This window comes from Rhinoderma darwinii, chromosome 4, assembly GCF_050947455.1.
Source record: "Rhinoderma darwinii isolate aRhiDar2 chromosome 4, aRhiDar2.hap1, whole genome shotgun sequence".
In the NCBI taxonomy this organism is placed as follows: Eukaryota; Metazoa; Chordata; class Amphibia; order Anura; family Rhinodermatidae; genus Rhinoderma; species Rhinoderma darwinii.
In genome coordinates this window covers 265549048-265566362 of record NC_134690.1, presented here as the reverse complement: position 1 = coordinate 265566362, position 17315 = coordinate 265549048, and the positions used below count along the sequence as shown (strand labels likewise).

Sequence of the window (17315 nt, the reverse complement as noted above, 5' to 3'; positions counted from 1 at the left end):
TATAAGAACTAAGACTGGGCCCCATAGAAAACTTTTGATTGGGGTCCCCCCTAGGTGCCACACTATAGATAGTGCCCCCTGTAGATTGTGCCATACAGCCCTCCTGTAGACAGTGCTATACAGCCCCACCTGTAGACAGTGTCACACCACACTTATAGATAGCGCCCCCACCTCCCCCTTGTAGATAGTGCCAAACAGCCCCTGTAGATATCGCCATAAAGCCCCCTGTAGATAGCGCCATACAGCGCCCCCTGTATATAGTGCCACACAGCCCCCTCCCTTGTATATAGTGCCACACAGCCCCCTCCCTTGTATATAGTGCCACACAGCCCCCCCTTAGTAGATAGTGCCGCACAGCCCCTCCTTAGTAGATAGTGCCACAAACAAACCCCTGTAGATTGCGCCACAGCCCTCCACCTTGTAAATAGTGCCATACAGCCCCCTAGTAGATAGTGCTACACAGCCCCCCCCTTAGTAGTGTCACACAGCCCCCCTTGTATATAGTGCCACACAGCCCTAGTATATAGTGCCACCCTGCTCCCCCCTTGTATATAATGCCACCCTGCTCCCCCGTTGTATATAGTGCCACCCTGCTCCCCGCTTGTATATAGTGGCACACAGCCCCCCAAAAAATATATATTGTACTTACCTTGCTCCATTCTTGCAACGGACGGAGCACTGCACAGGCTTCGGTCGAGACACATGCACAGACCAGTGTAATGCAGTGATGACATCATGCCGGCCTGTGCAGGGAGTCTTCCCAGCACCTTATAGGCTGCAGGCCTCAAGTGACCTGCAGCCTCAGGGCCAATTCTAGCTTTTCAGCTGCCTGAGGCGAAAATTGAAATGGCGCCCCCCCAGATTTTGATTGACATCCCCCTGGCTGTTCTACATCACTACCAGCCTCCTCAAACTCTTGTGGATGCGCGGTTGCCTTGTACTCCTGTGGCATGCACGGTGCAGCGATGAAGCCGGGGCAGAGTACACCGCGCTGCACGGTGCCTGCCCAAGGCAATGGCGCATACGATAAAGTTGTATCAGCCAGGGGGATGTCAATCAAGCATGGAAAGGTGGGTTTAGAGGCAGGACTTTGTGACTCTTCAGGATAGCGACACTGCCCCATGACCCTTTATTGAGTAATTAGCATATAGTGTGCACCGTTTTAAAAGTTTATTTGATAGATTTTGCTGCATCTGAAAAAAACATACATTTCGAAATATTGTCGGGTCATGTTTTACCGCATGGTGGCGGTTCAAGGGGTTAAAACTACCAGACATGTTTACATTAAATATACAATGAATTTAAAACAATTCCATCTGCCCTGCAATTTTGTTATTATAAATATATTCTATATAATTACAGCATCAGAACCAAGCTCAGTACATATATACGGCACGAGAGCCAAGCTCAATACATATATACAGCACCAGAACCAACTTCAGTACATTAATACAGCACTAGAACCAAGCTCTGACATATATACAACACCAGAACCAAGCTCATTACATATATACAGCTCCAGAACAAAGCTCAGTACTTATATACAGCTCCAGAACCAAGCTCATTACATAAATACAGTACCAGAACAAAGCTCAGTACATATATATAGCACCAGAACAAAGCTCAGTACATATATACAGCCCCAGAACCAAGCTCAGTACATATATACAGCACCAGAAGAAATACAGCTCAATTTAGTGCAACCCCTGCCGTATAGGTTTGTATGGCGTAAAACTATAGCTCCCAGCATGGCCCGAACAATGGTAAGGATATGCTGGGAGTTGATGTTTCACCAAAAAATCATATCATAATCAAATCACCCATCATCTCGCTGCAGATCATACAGCGACTACATTACTGATTAGAGGCAGAATAAACATTTACATTAAGTGACTCACCGGTGACTCAGATTTTAGTTGTTCTTTTTCTCTTTTCTTCTCCATCCAGTCCAGACCTCCATGATGACTTCTCCCGGCCACAACCCAATTCTGCAGTTTTCTGCTCAGATGTCTTCATCTTCATACTTTTAAAACATTTCTGCACCTATAAAAGAAGATACATTTCTCAACACGCCTAAATATAGTAGCGCCATTCACTGCACCTCTAATTATAATGGTGACATACACTGTGTCCCTGATTATAATAGTACCATACACTGTGTCACACACACACACACACACACACACACACACACACACACACACACACACACACACACACACACACACACACACACACACACACACACAAACTGTGCCCCCTGTAGATAGTGACCCCCATAGAGCCTCTGTAGATAGTGCCCTACATAGAAGCCCCTGTAGATAGTGACCGACATACAGGCCCCTGTAGATAGTGCCCACATATGGACTCCAGAGCTGCAAGGTAATAGTGCTAATGACTGAGCCACCGTGCTGCCCTACATATGGCTCCCCCTATAGATAGTGCTCCACATATAGCCCACCTCTGTAAACTGCCTCACATATAGCTCCCCCTCTGTATATAGTTTTCCACATATAGCCCACCCCTGTAGACAGTGCCCTACATATAGCCCCCCTGTAGATAGTACCCCACAGGTAACCCACCCCTGTATATAGTGTCCCACATATAGCCCACCACTGTAGATAGTGCCCTACAAATAGCTCCCCCTATAGATAGTGCTCCACATATAGCCCACCTCTGTAAACTGCCTCACATATAGCTCCCCCTCTGTATATAGTTTTCCACATATAGCCCACCCCTGTAGACAGTGCCCTACATATAGCCCCCCTGTAGATAGTACCCCACAGGTAACCCACCCCTGTATATAGTGTCCCACATATAGCCCACCACTGTAGATAGTGCCCTACAAATAGCTCCCCCTATAGATAGTGCTCCACATATAGCCCACCCCTGTATATAGAGTCCCAAATATAGCCCACCCCTGTAGAAAGTGCCCTGCATATAGCTCCCCCTGTATATAGTACACATCCCCACATATAGACCTCCCCTTGTAGATAGAGCCCCCCTCCCCCTGTCGATGATGCAAATCACAGTTTTATTAGAAAAAAACAAAAAAATTACATACTCACATGATCCCGTTCCGGCCCTGTCCGGTGGCAATGGAGGCCTGCTCTCTTCTGAGCAGGTCTGCTGGGGCTGAACGATGCAAGCCCTGTCAATCAATCAGCGCCTTTCAACAACAGAGGCGGCACGATGATGTCATCGCGCCGCTAGCATCGTTGAAAGGCGCTGTAATTTTGCCCCGTCGATCAGCGTCATTGTAAGGCGCTGGATGGTCGGGCACGGATTGTGCCCAGCCATTCAGCACTAATGCAGGTACAATTAGTGCAAGAGGGGGTGGCGGCGGCTGGTTTCATTTGCGCCGCCGCGCCCTCAGAGAGGCAGCAGCAGCCTTAAAGGGAATGTGTCGCTAGAATTTTTTTTTTTTCAGTTAAACAATTAGTATTTGAGTGATTACTCATTGTTTTAATTTTTAAAAATTTTTCACAAGTCAAAAAATATTATAAATTAAATAATAATTTATAACATTTCCATGTGCTGGCCACTAGAGGGAGCAGTTGCCAAAATTGCAGCATGGTCACTGTGGTAAAGCAACCTCATTGATTTATGCTGCAAATTTGGGGTGGATACACTCTCTTCTAGTGTCCTCACACAATCCCCCCCTCCCTTCTTCTGGCTAGTGCCATGAGAAGGAGGGGTTTGAATGTCTTCAAACCTCCTACACTGTGTGCTGCCATTTTCTGAGTGACTGCACAGTGTAGGAGGATTAGATACAGGGCTCAGCAGACAGTATCACACGAACATAATACACACATCACATACACGAACATAAATTACCTGCTCCTGCCGCCGCCTCCGCTGGTCTACGCTCCTATTCCTTGCGCCTTCGCTTCGTTGAACATATGGCCGGAAGCCGCGGCCAGAAGTCATCATCTTACTGTCCGGCAGCGGCTTCCAGTCCACATGAAAATGCCACCGGATTTCGCTCTACGAACGAGCTTTGTTTTGGTCTGTGTGGGAGCGGCGCATGCGCCGTTCCCACACAGACGGCGTACGCTTCTGAGAATGGAACGGCTCCCGTTCGCATTCTCTATGGGGTTGTATGTGCCGTATAGCATCTCTGTATGTGTCGTTAATCGACACATACAGAGATGAAAAATAACTGGCAGCCCCCATAGAGAAGTAAAAGTTTGAATACAGTAAAAAGTAGAAAGTCACAACACTAATAAATAAAATTTTTGTTTATATTTTATTAAAAGCAATATAATTAAAAAAATAAATAAATCATGACACCTTCCCTTTAAATATTCATTTGTATCTACGTCCAGAGGACGTTGTCCATATATTTTTTCATATACCCTATTAAGGAATTCTAAGTTAATAGAAGTTGTCCTGTTCAAGATCCTAATCTCTTGGCCATGGTAGAGAACAGCTACAAAGCAGGTCTCTAGCTCTGGAGGAGCTGTCCTTTTTCTGCATTACTCAGACAACCCCCTAATTTTAATAGGCACTGTGTAATGCTTAATTTTCCCAGTAGTGGAGCTGCAGGTAAATTGAACACTCCCTTACAGGTTTCCCCCACAGATTACAGCTGATCTCTGGGTGTCCCATCAGAGGGACACTTTATGATCAGCTTATTGTCTAGTGACCCTTCTAATAAGTAAGGATTGTCTAAAGTGGAGAGCCCACTATATGGCCAAAAGTATGTAGACACCCCTCCTAATTATTGAGTTCAGATGTTTCAGCCATACCCATTGCAAACAGGTGCATAAAATTAAGCACATATTCATGCAATCTCCATTGATAAACATTAAAGGGGTTATCTGACAAATTAAATAGGCTGCACAAAATTTTATAAAATATATATAAACGATTTCCACTTGTTAAAACCCTTGCCGCTCCAGTGCCAATGCTCTGGTTGCTGTATATGCACTTGACTGTTGCTGCAAATCACTGGCTGCAAAAAGTTGAAACGGCGGTTAGGCTGGATTCACACAAGGTCATTACGTCCGTAATTGACGGACGTATTTCGGCCACAAGTCCCGGACCGAACACAGTGCAGGGAGCCGGGCTCCTAGCATCATAGTTATGTACGACGCTAGGAGTCCCTGCCTCTCCGTGGAACTACTGTCCCGTACTGAAAACATGATTACAGTACGGGACAGTTGTCCGGCATCGAGGCAGGGACTCCTAGCATCGTACATAACTATGATGCTAGGAGCCCGGCTCCCTGAAAAGTGTTCGGTCCGGGACTTGCGGCCGAAATACGTCCGTCAATTACGGATGTAATGACCTCGTGTGATTCCATCCTTACTCTAACTCTAGCTGTGTAAATTGAAGAAAGGGGATGGTGAGTGAGCTGTGACCCATATAGAAATATATGATTAAATTAATCAGTTTTTTAACTATTGAAAAAAATAAAACAAATAACATTGACACTAACCACTTTACTACCCTAGACCCCCAAGCATGTACCTTTTAACCTCTTTATTACCCTAGACCACACCAGATAATTCGACTAGACCCTGCTAGCAATATTGATTATCAGGAGCACTCAGTACTATTTTTGGGTACATTTTGCTGAAAATGATGGCGCTAATATTGGTAGTACTCAGGTGCTGTTAACATGGGTACTCCGGTTGTAGTTCTATTGGTGTGTTATTTGCGCACTCTATAGCAGCATTCTTTTTTTTGTACTTTATGGCAGCATTATTTATGTGTACTGTATAGTGACATTAGTTGAGTTTACATGTGGCAGCTTTGACTGGGTCGTTGGTATGTATCCACTGTATTTGCAAATGTGTGTGCACCACATCTGCATAACCATATCCATGAACCCCACCCAGAAAATAAATTGTTTTTAACCCTGTGACAGTTTTTTTTAAAAATAAGCTTGCTTGCTATTTATCTAATGTTAGATTTTTTAAGTTAGTTTATCTAACTTAAATTTACAGATTTTGAAAGAAGACCCTGCAGTTCTGCGTGTTATGGGTTTGATTCTAGCAATTGGCAATTATATGAATGGAGGAAACAGGACACGAGGACAAGCTGACGGATTTGCATTAGACATTTTACCAAAACTAAAAGATGTAAAAAGCAATGTAAGTATTTTTATTTTATTTACATTCAATAATGTAATTTTAAAATGTGTCACACAGACAACATTGCTATACAAAGGCTCCACAATTGTGTACAGTATTGTCCACGTTAACTCATGTGTCAATCTAAGGCTGGGTTCACACACCCTATTTATGGACGTAATTCGGGCGTTTTAACCTCGAATTACGTCCGAAAATACGGCTCCAAAGCGCCGGCAAACATCTGCCCATTCATTTGAATGGGTTTTACGATGTACTGTGCCGACGGTCATTTTTTTGACGTGCTGCTGTCAAAAGACGGCGCGTAAAAAAGATGCCCGCGTCAAAGAAGTGCCTGTCACTTCTTGGGATGTAATTGGAGCCGTTTTCCATTGATTCCATAGAAAAACAGCTCCAATTACGTCCGTAATGGACGCTGCGAAAAACGCCTGCATTTGCCATTACATCTGAAATTCAGGAGCTGTTTTCTCCTGAAAACAGCTCCGTAATTTCAGGCGTATCGGACATGCACGTGTGAACATACCCTAAACCAAACAGAACAGTAGTCTTTTCATGTGATATTCAATCATCTAGGTTTATACCTACCTCCTCCAATTGGAGAAGGTAGGTATTACAGCAAATCCCTCTTAAAGGAGAGGACAACTCAAACGCTTAAAATAAAAAGTAAAAAAGTATTTTATAATGGCAATTTGCTAAAGAAAGACCATAAGTTACCCGATTAAATTTAGTCCTGAGAACCTCAAAAAAGGCATGTTACAAAAAAACCTGTTATTTTATCATTTACATACATAATTCCGTGGTTTGTTTTTTTGATTGAGCAACAATCCAGCTTTATTTAGTATAAAGGCATATGCATGTACAGAATCAATTATTGCATAAGTATAAACCGAAAGGTGTTACAACTTATTTGTGGTATAATGTTACAAAAAATGTAACAGATCAAGAGAGTCTGAGTGGTAATTTTCATGATCGGCACTAATTTATAGCACTAATTGATGTACATATATGAATTGTTATATTTATAATTTTACGTGATTTACTAAGTAATATGCATGTACTTTTCTATAGTCTTACTGTCTACTATATTAATAAACTGAGGTCTGTTGTGCCTCTACTCTGCCGGGTATGTGACTTTCTGATGTGATGCAGGATCACCAATGATGCTACTTATTTACATTTTGTATTCATTCATTAAGATTGCATATTTTTCTACCCTTAAGCCAAGTGCCAATTTTTCCCAGCATTGCACTTTCTTTCCCTATTGTCAATAATTGTTGCTGGGAGGCACCGTACGCAATGTACTGTACTGTAATCAAAATAAGAACAAAATTCCTGCTAACTATGGTATCATGAAATCAACACCAGCGTTCGTCCGCACTGCACAATCTCAGTGAGGATGATTTTGAATGTAGCGGCGGTCGTGCATCCGCTCTATTCAATGTCTATGGGGCTGACCAAGACAGCGTACAGATAGTGTAGTGTTTGTACACATGCAATGTCATATGATTCCATATAAATACATTAACCCCTGCCCGCCGTAGCCCTTTTTCAGATTTTCATTTTTGTTTTTTCCTCCCCACCTTCCAAAAGCCATAACTTCTTTATTTTTCCGTCAATATAGTACTATGAGGGCTTGATTTTTGCGGGACGAGTTGTAGTTTTTCGTAGCACCATTTATTGTGCCATATAATGTACTAGGAAATTGAAAAAAAATATATTTGTGGGGTAGAAAATGAAAAAAACAGTGATTCCTCATTTGTTTTTTGCGTTTACGGAATTCACTGTGCAATTAAAACAACATGTTAACTTTATTCTGCGGGTCAATATGATTACGACGATACCAAATATATATAGTTATTTTCTATATTTTACTACTTTTACAAGTAAAAACCTAAGTGTAAAAAAGAAAATTTATTTTGTGTCGCCAAATTCCGAGAACCATAACTTTTTTATTTTGTCCGTCGATTAAGTGATATGAGGGCTTATTTTTTGCGGGATAAGCTGTAGTTTTCAATAATATCATTTTGCTGTACATGCGACGTTTTGATCACCTTTTATTTCATTTTTTGTAGGAGATGAGGTGACCAAAAAATAGAGATTCTGGCGTTTACAATTTTGTTTTTTTACGGCGTTTACCGTGCGGGTTAAATATAAGACTAATGTATTGCAGTATATCGTGAGTCTGACAAGCATCTATTGATGGTGGACCTGGGGGCCTTCATTAGGGCCTACATGCGCAGATGTTACTGTAAATGCTCATACATGAGTCTACAAATGAGCTGCTGAGTTTACCGACTAGCGGTTCAGAGAGAGAACTGAATACAGCAGCTGGCCATATACTGCAATACACTGCAAGTACAGAGGACAAACGGTAGACAATTTTTAATTAAGACTAATTTGAAATGTGCTTTATTTAGCAAAAAACATACAATGCAATTTAAAGAATAACAAGCTGTGCAAGAATAACACGGTGTACATAGCCTTTTTAATGCGATATGTTTTCCCAGGCACACACACGTGCTATTATCGCATTAGTATAATTGCCAGGCATAGACCTGGCCTAAAATGTGTATCAATTCTAGTGTTTCAAGCAAACCAGGTGTATTTCACCTTTGTATTATTGACACAAAACTGGTCTTAGGGGCGAAACTAGAAAATGCTAGACTCCATTATAAAGCCAGGGCCTATAGCAATCCTCCTATAGCAGGCCTGGAAGCGTTCACAAGGCTCCCGACTGCTATAGGAACACACCGGCTTTTGCAATCTCGCCGCGTGGGAGCCGGTGACCGGCCCCAAAGTGAAAGTAAAAAAAACCTCGGATGCCAGTGGTCACATCTGACCCCGATATATGTTGGGTTAAATTCTTGCTATCAGAGCTGTCTCTGATCGCAAGCGTTGCCACTGAGTCCCTGCTGTGTAACACAGCAGAGACCCGGCGGTTATGGCGCCCACTGGGCTACAATTATAATTACCCTTTCCCTCTGTAAATAGGCAGTGCAGTGACGGGAAAGTGTTAAGTGGGTCCCTTACCTAAAAAGACACCTCTCTCCTGGACCTAAGCCTGTAGAATGAACTCAGGGTAGGTAGGAACCGGCTTTTACTCTAATTGAAAACACTCCTGGGAGTGGGTGGAGTGCACGATCAACAAATGGAGGCAGTCAGTAAAGCACAAAACACAAGACCAGAAACAAGACCCTAAAATGAATTCAGACCTCAGATTAGACCTCTAAATTCAGACCCCAGACCGAAACCCAAAATTATTTCAGTTTCCAGGCCAGACCCTAAAAGTCATTCAGACCCTGACTCCAAAATTAATTCAGACCCCAGACCAGACTACAAAATTCATTCAGACCCCATACCGCTCCATTTACTTAACGCTCCTCACTCCCATGTCTTTTCACTTCTCGGCCAACAAACAGCATGACATTGTGTGCACTTCTGGACATAGTGGCCTGACTATGGCCAACGTTAGGATCTAGTGTGGTGGCACGTTATCTTTCGTATCTAGCATGTATGTTTAAACACATTAAAATTTCATGATAGTACAATGTTGCAGATATAGTGATATGCCCTTTTCCTTTTTTCTCTTCAATTCATTTTATCAGCTAAAACATTGCACAAACATTATGTAATCAATAAAGTGGAATGTTGACAGAATTGGACGATGAGACATTTTACTTTATATTCTGGACATGCACACTGGCACAGAACCTGTCAGGCAGTGCACAGAGCCTGTAATGCTCCTTTAGTATGACACCATACAGACTTCATACATTGATTTACTGCCTCCGTTTGAATCCATATGTACACAAATTACCTAGTCTGGTGGAACTTGTCACTATTATGTTATGATGAATAGGTAATGAATCCGACAGAAAATATGTAAGCCTCAGTATGAAATCAATTGTATACAGAGGTACGGTAGGGGGCTCATGCACCTCTATGGAAGCCCGAGTACAAGAAGGAGCCATAATATGGCTGTGTTCATGACCTTTTGGGATGTATTCGCATGTACCGACAGTGTGTTTCACAGACAAAAAAAAACAACAGGAGACCACGACAGACTTTACGACAAAGCTCTGAAACTCGACTTGATTAAATTGAATTCAGAAGGTCTTGAAAATAGTTACCAGAGGGCAATAAGCACTAAGAGAAACATGAATGAATATTTTCCAGGCCCTGTAGCCTCAAGCAGTACCCTGCTCCTTGTGCATTGACTGTTTTTTATAGAGCGCTCACCAAACCGTGCAACTCCTCCATGCTACGAGATGTTATTTTATGTATCTATTATCCGGAATTGAGGGATCAGATCTTAGCAGCCTCAAAAAAACATACCTCAATCCTAGGAGCTGAGCCTGGTAAATGATTAAATGATGACAAACCTTTCAGGCAATAACCCTGGACAAACAGTGTGCTTTAGGTAAATATTTTTGGGCATTCCCCTTTAATCCCTTGTTCCAGCAGAATTTCCACACCTTTACTATCCGGTCTATTGAGGAGGTACATGAGGCATTGAGCACCGATGTAATTGCAGTGGATCAAACATCTCATGCGGAACCACATTCACGGAGACCAGCAAGGCAATGGGAGCGGCTGCAATCTTCCCGATGACCATAATTTCCCTACAGATTGACCAATTTTTCAAATAAATTATGACTTAACATAGTCACTTTAGAATTTGATAAACTTCTGTGGGATGGGGACTTCAATTTTACGCTTCACCCCAAAATGGACCAGTTCGACTTCCGCCTCCTACTAATGCTCTTACACCCAATCACAAGAATTATCTAGAGCATTTACTCCAGTCAAAACGTTAATCCAGTCAAAAACTAAAAAATCAGTTTTTAGTCAGAGTCATAAAGCTCTACAAACCTTCAAAGTAGCTCCCCCTAGTAGGCCGCAGCTGAAGCCTGTGCTGGCCATAGTATTTGAGCAGTGCTGTCCTGAGCCACTACAGAGTCAGTGTACAAAATATATAGCCTGGGAGGGGCTTAGTTGTGTGCACCTGCCCACTGACATCTTGGAGAGGTAATTAACGTAAAGCTGACATAATCACTGGTCTGAAAAAATTTGAGTCATGGAGATAGAAGTCACTTGATGCTAGCATGTGCAAAATAACCTGCCTCCTTGGTGCCTTATCAGTAGTTTCTCTCTCTGAATCACCAGAAGTAAGATAAGAATTTAGAAATAAGGCCTCGTTCTGATCTGTCGCAGATCCGTCCGAGATTACCGGAGATAATAGCGCAGCATGCTTGCCTATTGTCCCTGGTTAAATCACGAACACCCTGATGGAAAACTGATGGAACCTATTAAAGTCAATGGGTTCCCTCGGCTGCCGGCGGTGTCCGTTGTGCAGTGTAACCTTTGCTTCTGTTATTCCTTGTTCTGCTCCTCTAAATGAGCAGAACAACAGAACACGCCAATGCAGGTGTGAATGAAGCCTAACTTCTAAAATCTCATTTGGAATTGCCTGGCAGTTCATAGAGAGACCTTATTTCAGAGTACTCCTCTTATTTCCCTAATCTGAGTTATGTTCTATTATATTTGTACATTTAACTGAGGACATACCAGTGGTCACATGAACGGTAGGATATTAGCCCATCTCCAAACAAAGCGCATTGGGATCTTGAAGAAGGAAAATAAGGGGTAAATAAATATAAAAGTTTAGTAAAGACATGTAAATAGTTACACATTTATTGTACCTATGCTAAGAAATTATTATTTAAAAAAGATTGAGATGAGACAACTCTTTTAAGGACTCACTGATACACTAAAATATAGGCAGAGTTATGTGTAAACTTTTACCCAATGGACCAATAGGCTGGATGTCCCCAGTGTATTAAACCAGCCTAACTACATAACATAAATTAACACCTATAATAACTTTCAGGCATACGTATAAATGTAAGACATAATACAAACAATATAAACCCAATATATGTCTCAAACACACAAAGATAATTCTAGACATGTATTGTCCAAAAAATATATACATTTTATTATTCCATAAATATGGATATACCCCAGAACCCACACAATTATACATACAGATTTAAAACATACTTAAAAATAGATCACACTAAGACCACTAGCGAAATACCAGCATAACCAAGGAGGTATATTACATGCATAATGTGAAACAGGCAAACAATGAAGTCATGTGGTATGCCTCACTTACATTTCCCCAACAACAACATCCACAGTCTATAAGTAAATACACTGCTCACAGTATATTATATACATAGATGAGAGACATGATATATGTTCAATTACCTGTAGCTGGCATGATGTTAGTGGTCTCAAGAAAACACCTCGACGTGCGTTTCGCACCCTTCGCCATAACCTGTATACATCTACCGTAAGTATACAGTATTTTTAGAAGTTAGTCATTTTTATTTTAGGCACTTAACCCTTTAACGACATTCGACATACAGTTATGTCGCTGCGGGCAATGACTTCCTGCAACTCAACGTAATTGTACGTTGTGGTCATGGTGCAGGCTCAGAAGCTAAGCCTGAGCCTGCGCCACCACCAGTGGGTGTCGGCTATATATTACAGCTGACACCCTGCTGCAAGGCCAACCTCCGATCTGGTCGATTAACCCCTTAGATGCAGCACTTAAAAGCGAGTTCTGCATCTATGGGGTTACTGGCCGATCGGCACCCCCAGCGACGCGATCATAGGGTTACCGATGGCTGCTCTGGCAACCGGAGGCCTAACAGAAACCTGTTGGGCCCCGCCCGGAGGCTCCCGATCGCAAAAAGAAGATGGCGCGAGCTCAGAAGCTGAGCTTCCACCATCAGCCGCGGGTGTCAGCTGTTTGTTACAGCTGACACCCTACTGTAATGGCAGGGAACGCAGCTAGCTGTGAACTAGTGCCGATGGTTGCGGAGGTCTAACGATGGCCTCCTGTTCTATCACGTACGGATGCCTGTTAGGCCCCGCCGAGAGTGACTGGCAGCTCTGGGTGGGTAGTGCAATGTATTAGAATAAAGATCAGGGAATCAGTCCCTAGTGGGACAAAAAAAAGGTTAAAAAAAGTTAATAAAAAAGTTGTACAAATGAGACTGTGCGTTCGTAACGACCCAAACTATAAAACGATAAGTTATTTTTCCCGCATGGTGAACAACACAAAAAAAAAACCCCACCAGAATCGCTATCTTTCACCACCCCTCCCAAATCCTAGAATAAAAAGTGATCAAATAGTTGCATGTACCCCAAAATAGTACCAATAAAAACTACAACCCCTCCTGCAAAAAACAAGTCCTTACACAGCTTTTATGACTGAAAAATAAAAAAGTTATAGCTCTTAGAATACGGTGACACAAAAAATAAATTATTTAAAAAAACAAGTGATTTTATTTTGCAAGCGTTGCAAAACATTATAAAAACTGTATACCGTATTTTTCGGACTATAAGACGCACTTGACTATAAGATGCACCCAGGTTTTAAAAAAAATATTATATTTTACAAAAAAAAATTTGTTCAGTTTCACCACATTCTGAGAGCCATAACTTATATTTTTCTATCGTTTGAGCGGTATGAGGGCTTAGTTTTTGCGGGACGAGCTGTAGTTTTTATTAGCACCATTTTTTTGGAACATACGATTTTTTCATCACTTTTTATTTAATTATTTTTAGCGCTATGGTAACCAAAAGACAACGATTCTGGGGTTTTAAATTTTTTTTCTTTTACGCCGTTCACTGTGTAAGTCAAATAATGCTACATTGTAATGGTTTCGGACTTTTACAGACGCAGCGATACCAATTTTTATATTTTTTTATTTTTACATTGTGCTTGGGGAAAAATGGCAAAAGGTTTTTTTTAACTTTTACATTTTTTTTACACTCCTGAAAATGTGTTTTTTTTACACATTTTATTAGTACCCCTAAGGGACTTGAACCAGCGATCATTAGATCGCTGGTACAATACACTGCAATACATGGATGAGTTACAGAAACAGCGTAACTCGCTGATCTACGCTGTTTCCGTAACTCCCATAGTAGTGAATGGCAGTTACAGAAACAGCGTAGCATGCTACACTGTTTCCGTAACTACTATTCAGTTATATGGGAGTTACAGAAACTGCATAGCTCAGCGAGTTACGCTGTTTCCGTAACTCGATCATGTAACCAGGAAGTGGCCGGAAGACAGCAGAGCCGGGTAAGATAGAACGGGGTTTAGGGGGCCCCGTTCTAGAGATAGATGCGGGTCCCAGAGGTGGGACCCGCATCTATCTGACATTTATGACATATCCTGTGAATGTCATAAATGTCCTTCATGGGAAAACCACTATAAATGCTGTCGCTATTGACTAGTTAAACGGCCAAGAACAGCGCCATCGCTTTTTCTCCTTTATCTATTGTGAAAATGGAAAAATCTGAGCTAAAACTACATTTTATTAGAAAAAAACTCAGATATTTATTTTCACGGCCTAATTCCACTAAGTTCAGCAAAAAACCTGTGGGGTCAAAATTCTCACTATACCCATCAATAAATTCCTTGGGGGCTGCAGTTTCCCAAATGGGGTCACTTTTGGAGGGTTTCCACTGTTTTGGTCCATCAGGGGCTTTGTAAATGCGACATGACACCCGGTAAACATTCCAGCAAAACTTGAGCTCCAAATTCCAAATGGCGTACCTTCCCTTTTAAGCCCTGCTGTGTCTCTAAACAGCAGTTTTTTTTTTTTTTTTTACCACATATGGGGTATTGCCGTAATCGGGACAAATAGCTTTTCAAAAGTTAGGGTGCTTTTTCTCTTTTATGCCTTGTAAAAATTGAACATTTCTAAGTTTTATCTGAAAAAATGTTGATTTTCATTTTTACAGCCTATTTCCACTAAATTCAGCAAAATGCTCACTATACCCATTAATAAATTCCTTGAGGTTTGTAGTATGCCAAATGGTGTCTTTTTGGGGTGTCTCCATTGTTCTGGCACCACAAGACCTCTTCAAACCTGATATGGTGACTACAATATATTCTTATAAAAAGGAGGCCCCAAAATCCACTAGGTGCTCCTTTGTTTGAGGTTGGTGTTTCAGTCCATTAGCACACTAGGGCCGCATTTGGGATATTTCTAAAAACTGCAGAATCTGGTCAATAAATATTGAGATGCGTTTCTCTGGTAAAACCTTCTGTATTACAGAAAAAAATGGATTAAAACAGATTGAATACTTTGAGAGGTGCATTTTAAAATGTGGTGATTTATTGGGGGTATCTATTATATAGGGCCCTCAAAGCCACTTCAGAATTGAACTGGTCCCTAAAAAAAGGCTTTTGACATTTTTGTAAATGTGAGAAATTGCTGCTAAAGTTCTAAGCCTTGTAAAGTCCTAGAAAAATAAAAGGACATTCAAAAAGTGATGCCAACGTAAAGTAGACATATGGGAAATGTTAACTAGTAACTATTTTGTGTGGTATTACTATCGGTCTTACAAGTAGATACATTTAAATTTAGAAAAATGCAAGTTTTTGTACATTTTCTCTAAATTTTGGTGTTTTTGTTTTTTACAAATAAACACTTTATTTATGGAGTAATTTTTTACCATTAGCTTAAAGTCCAATGTGTCACGAGGAAACAATCTTCTAAACGCTTGAAAAAAATAAAAGCATTCCAAAGTTATTACCACTTAAAGTGACACATGTCAGATTTGAAATAATTGGCCTGGTCCATAAGGCCAAAATAGGCTGCATTCTTAAGGGGTAAATATTTATTTTACAAATCAATATCTGATGGTCTTATTCGATGCTTGTTGTAATTGCTTAACATACACTGAACTCTTTTATAGCAGTGCTTACACATCGCAAGAGACAGTTGTATTAGCGTCCCACATGGCCAGTAATACACCTTTCTGTGATAACTGCTCACATGAGGGCACAACCCCACTGCTGCTTTCTAATTTCCTAAATTCCACGTTGCATTAGAGGCAGCTGCAGAGGTATATGGACAGTTCTCAGGAGCAGAGACAAGTGTCGGTACGAACTGTGGATATGTGTACAGCACATAGCTAATGCGCCTCTACAACCCACTGACCGCTCTGTTGGTGAGATACTAACTACAGTAGTAATGGTCCCTAAACTAAGTGCCTGCTATTGGCCCGACGCGTGTTTCACCGAGTGCATCTTGGCTTCTTCTAGGGGCCCCTAGAAGAAGACGAGTTGCACTCTGTGAAACGCGCCTCGGGACAATAATAGGCAGTTAGTTTAGGGACCATTACTGCTGTAGTTAGTTTAGTTACTTAATCAATCTCACTAGCCGATCAAAACTTCTGACGTGTCACTATGACATGTCAAAAGTTTTTTTTAAGTATAGGTACACTTTAATATAATTAGCAGCATGGCTGGACTGGGATTGAAATTCAGCCCTGGCATTTGAAAGCACACAGGCCTACTTGCCACATTGCTAACCAGGTGAAAAAGGGGTGTAGTTTTGGGGACGTGGCTTCAAACGGAGTATGATTTGCCACTTATATCTGGTATATCATTGCTGTCAAGACGAGTGTCCGGTCAGTTAATTTAAATATCATGTCAGGAATAAATGGTTATAATCAGCCCTGGCATCCTATCTTCAAAGGAGTATTCCTATCTTTGACATTTATGGCCTATTCGCAGGATAGGTGTGGACGCAACAATTGAGCCAAAATATATTACACTGAAATTTGTAATGGGTATGTCAACCGATACCCGCCCTCCAGTGATTTATCCAGTTTCAAACCCGCCCTCCAGTGATTTATCCAGTTTCAAATCATGTTTTATCGATATATCGAGAGAGGAATAACACACAGACGCTGCTGGTATACTCAAAATACTCCTCTAAAGTTTATTGATCAAAACAAGTACAATAATATGATTTCAGAAAAGGTGTAGGCTTGATTTCAGCCAATCATTTACAATATGATAATAACAGATTCAGCCAATAAGAATTTTTCTAATGCATTATTATAATTCTTCACACATCAGGGTTTGCAGGTGGATTATCTCTCTTGGCAAGAATATAATAGATCGTTCTTTTAAGATGGGGGAGACATACTCACATGCATATGTGAGCATGTCTCCCTCTCCCATCTTGCTCCCTCCCTGTTCCTTCTTTCCAAGCCTCGTATGGGAACCAAGGTCAAAGATAAACATACAAACTTGTCTTAAAGGAGTAATGACTTTCTTATTCATTACAAAAGAAACAAGATGGGGACTCCAGACAAGATGGCCGCTGCAAAAAA

At 41.3% G+C, this 17315-nt stretch overlaps 1 protein-coding gene across 1 annotated transcript in view; it reads left to right on the top strand.

Moving 5' to 3' along the window:
• FMN2 (formin 2) overlaps positions 1-17315 on the top strand; it is a 302966-nt gene that overhangs the window by 169999 nt on the left and 115652 nt on the right. The window contains exon 11 of the mRNA XM_075862445.1: positions 5955-6101. Within this exon, the coding sequence (XP_075718560.1) occupies positions 5955-6101 (147 nt within the window). The remainder of the gene's footprint in view (positions 1-5954; positions 6102-17315) is intronic.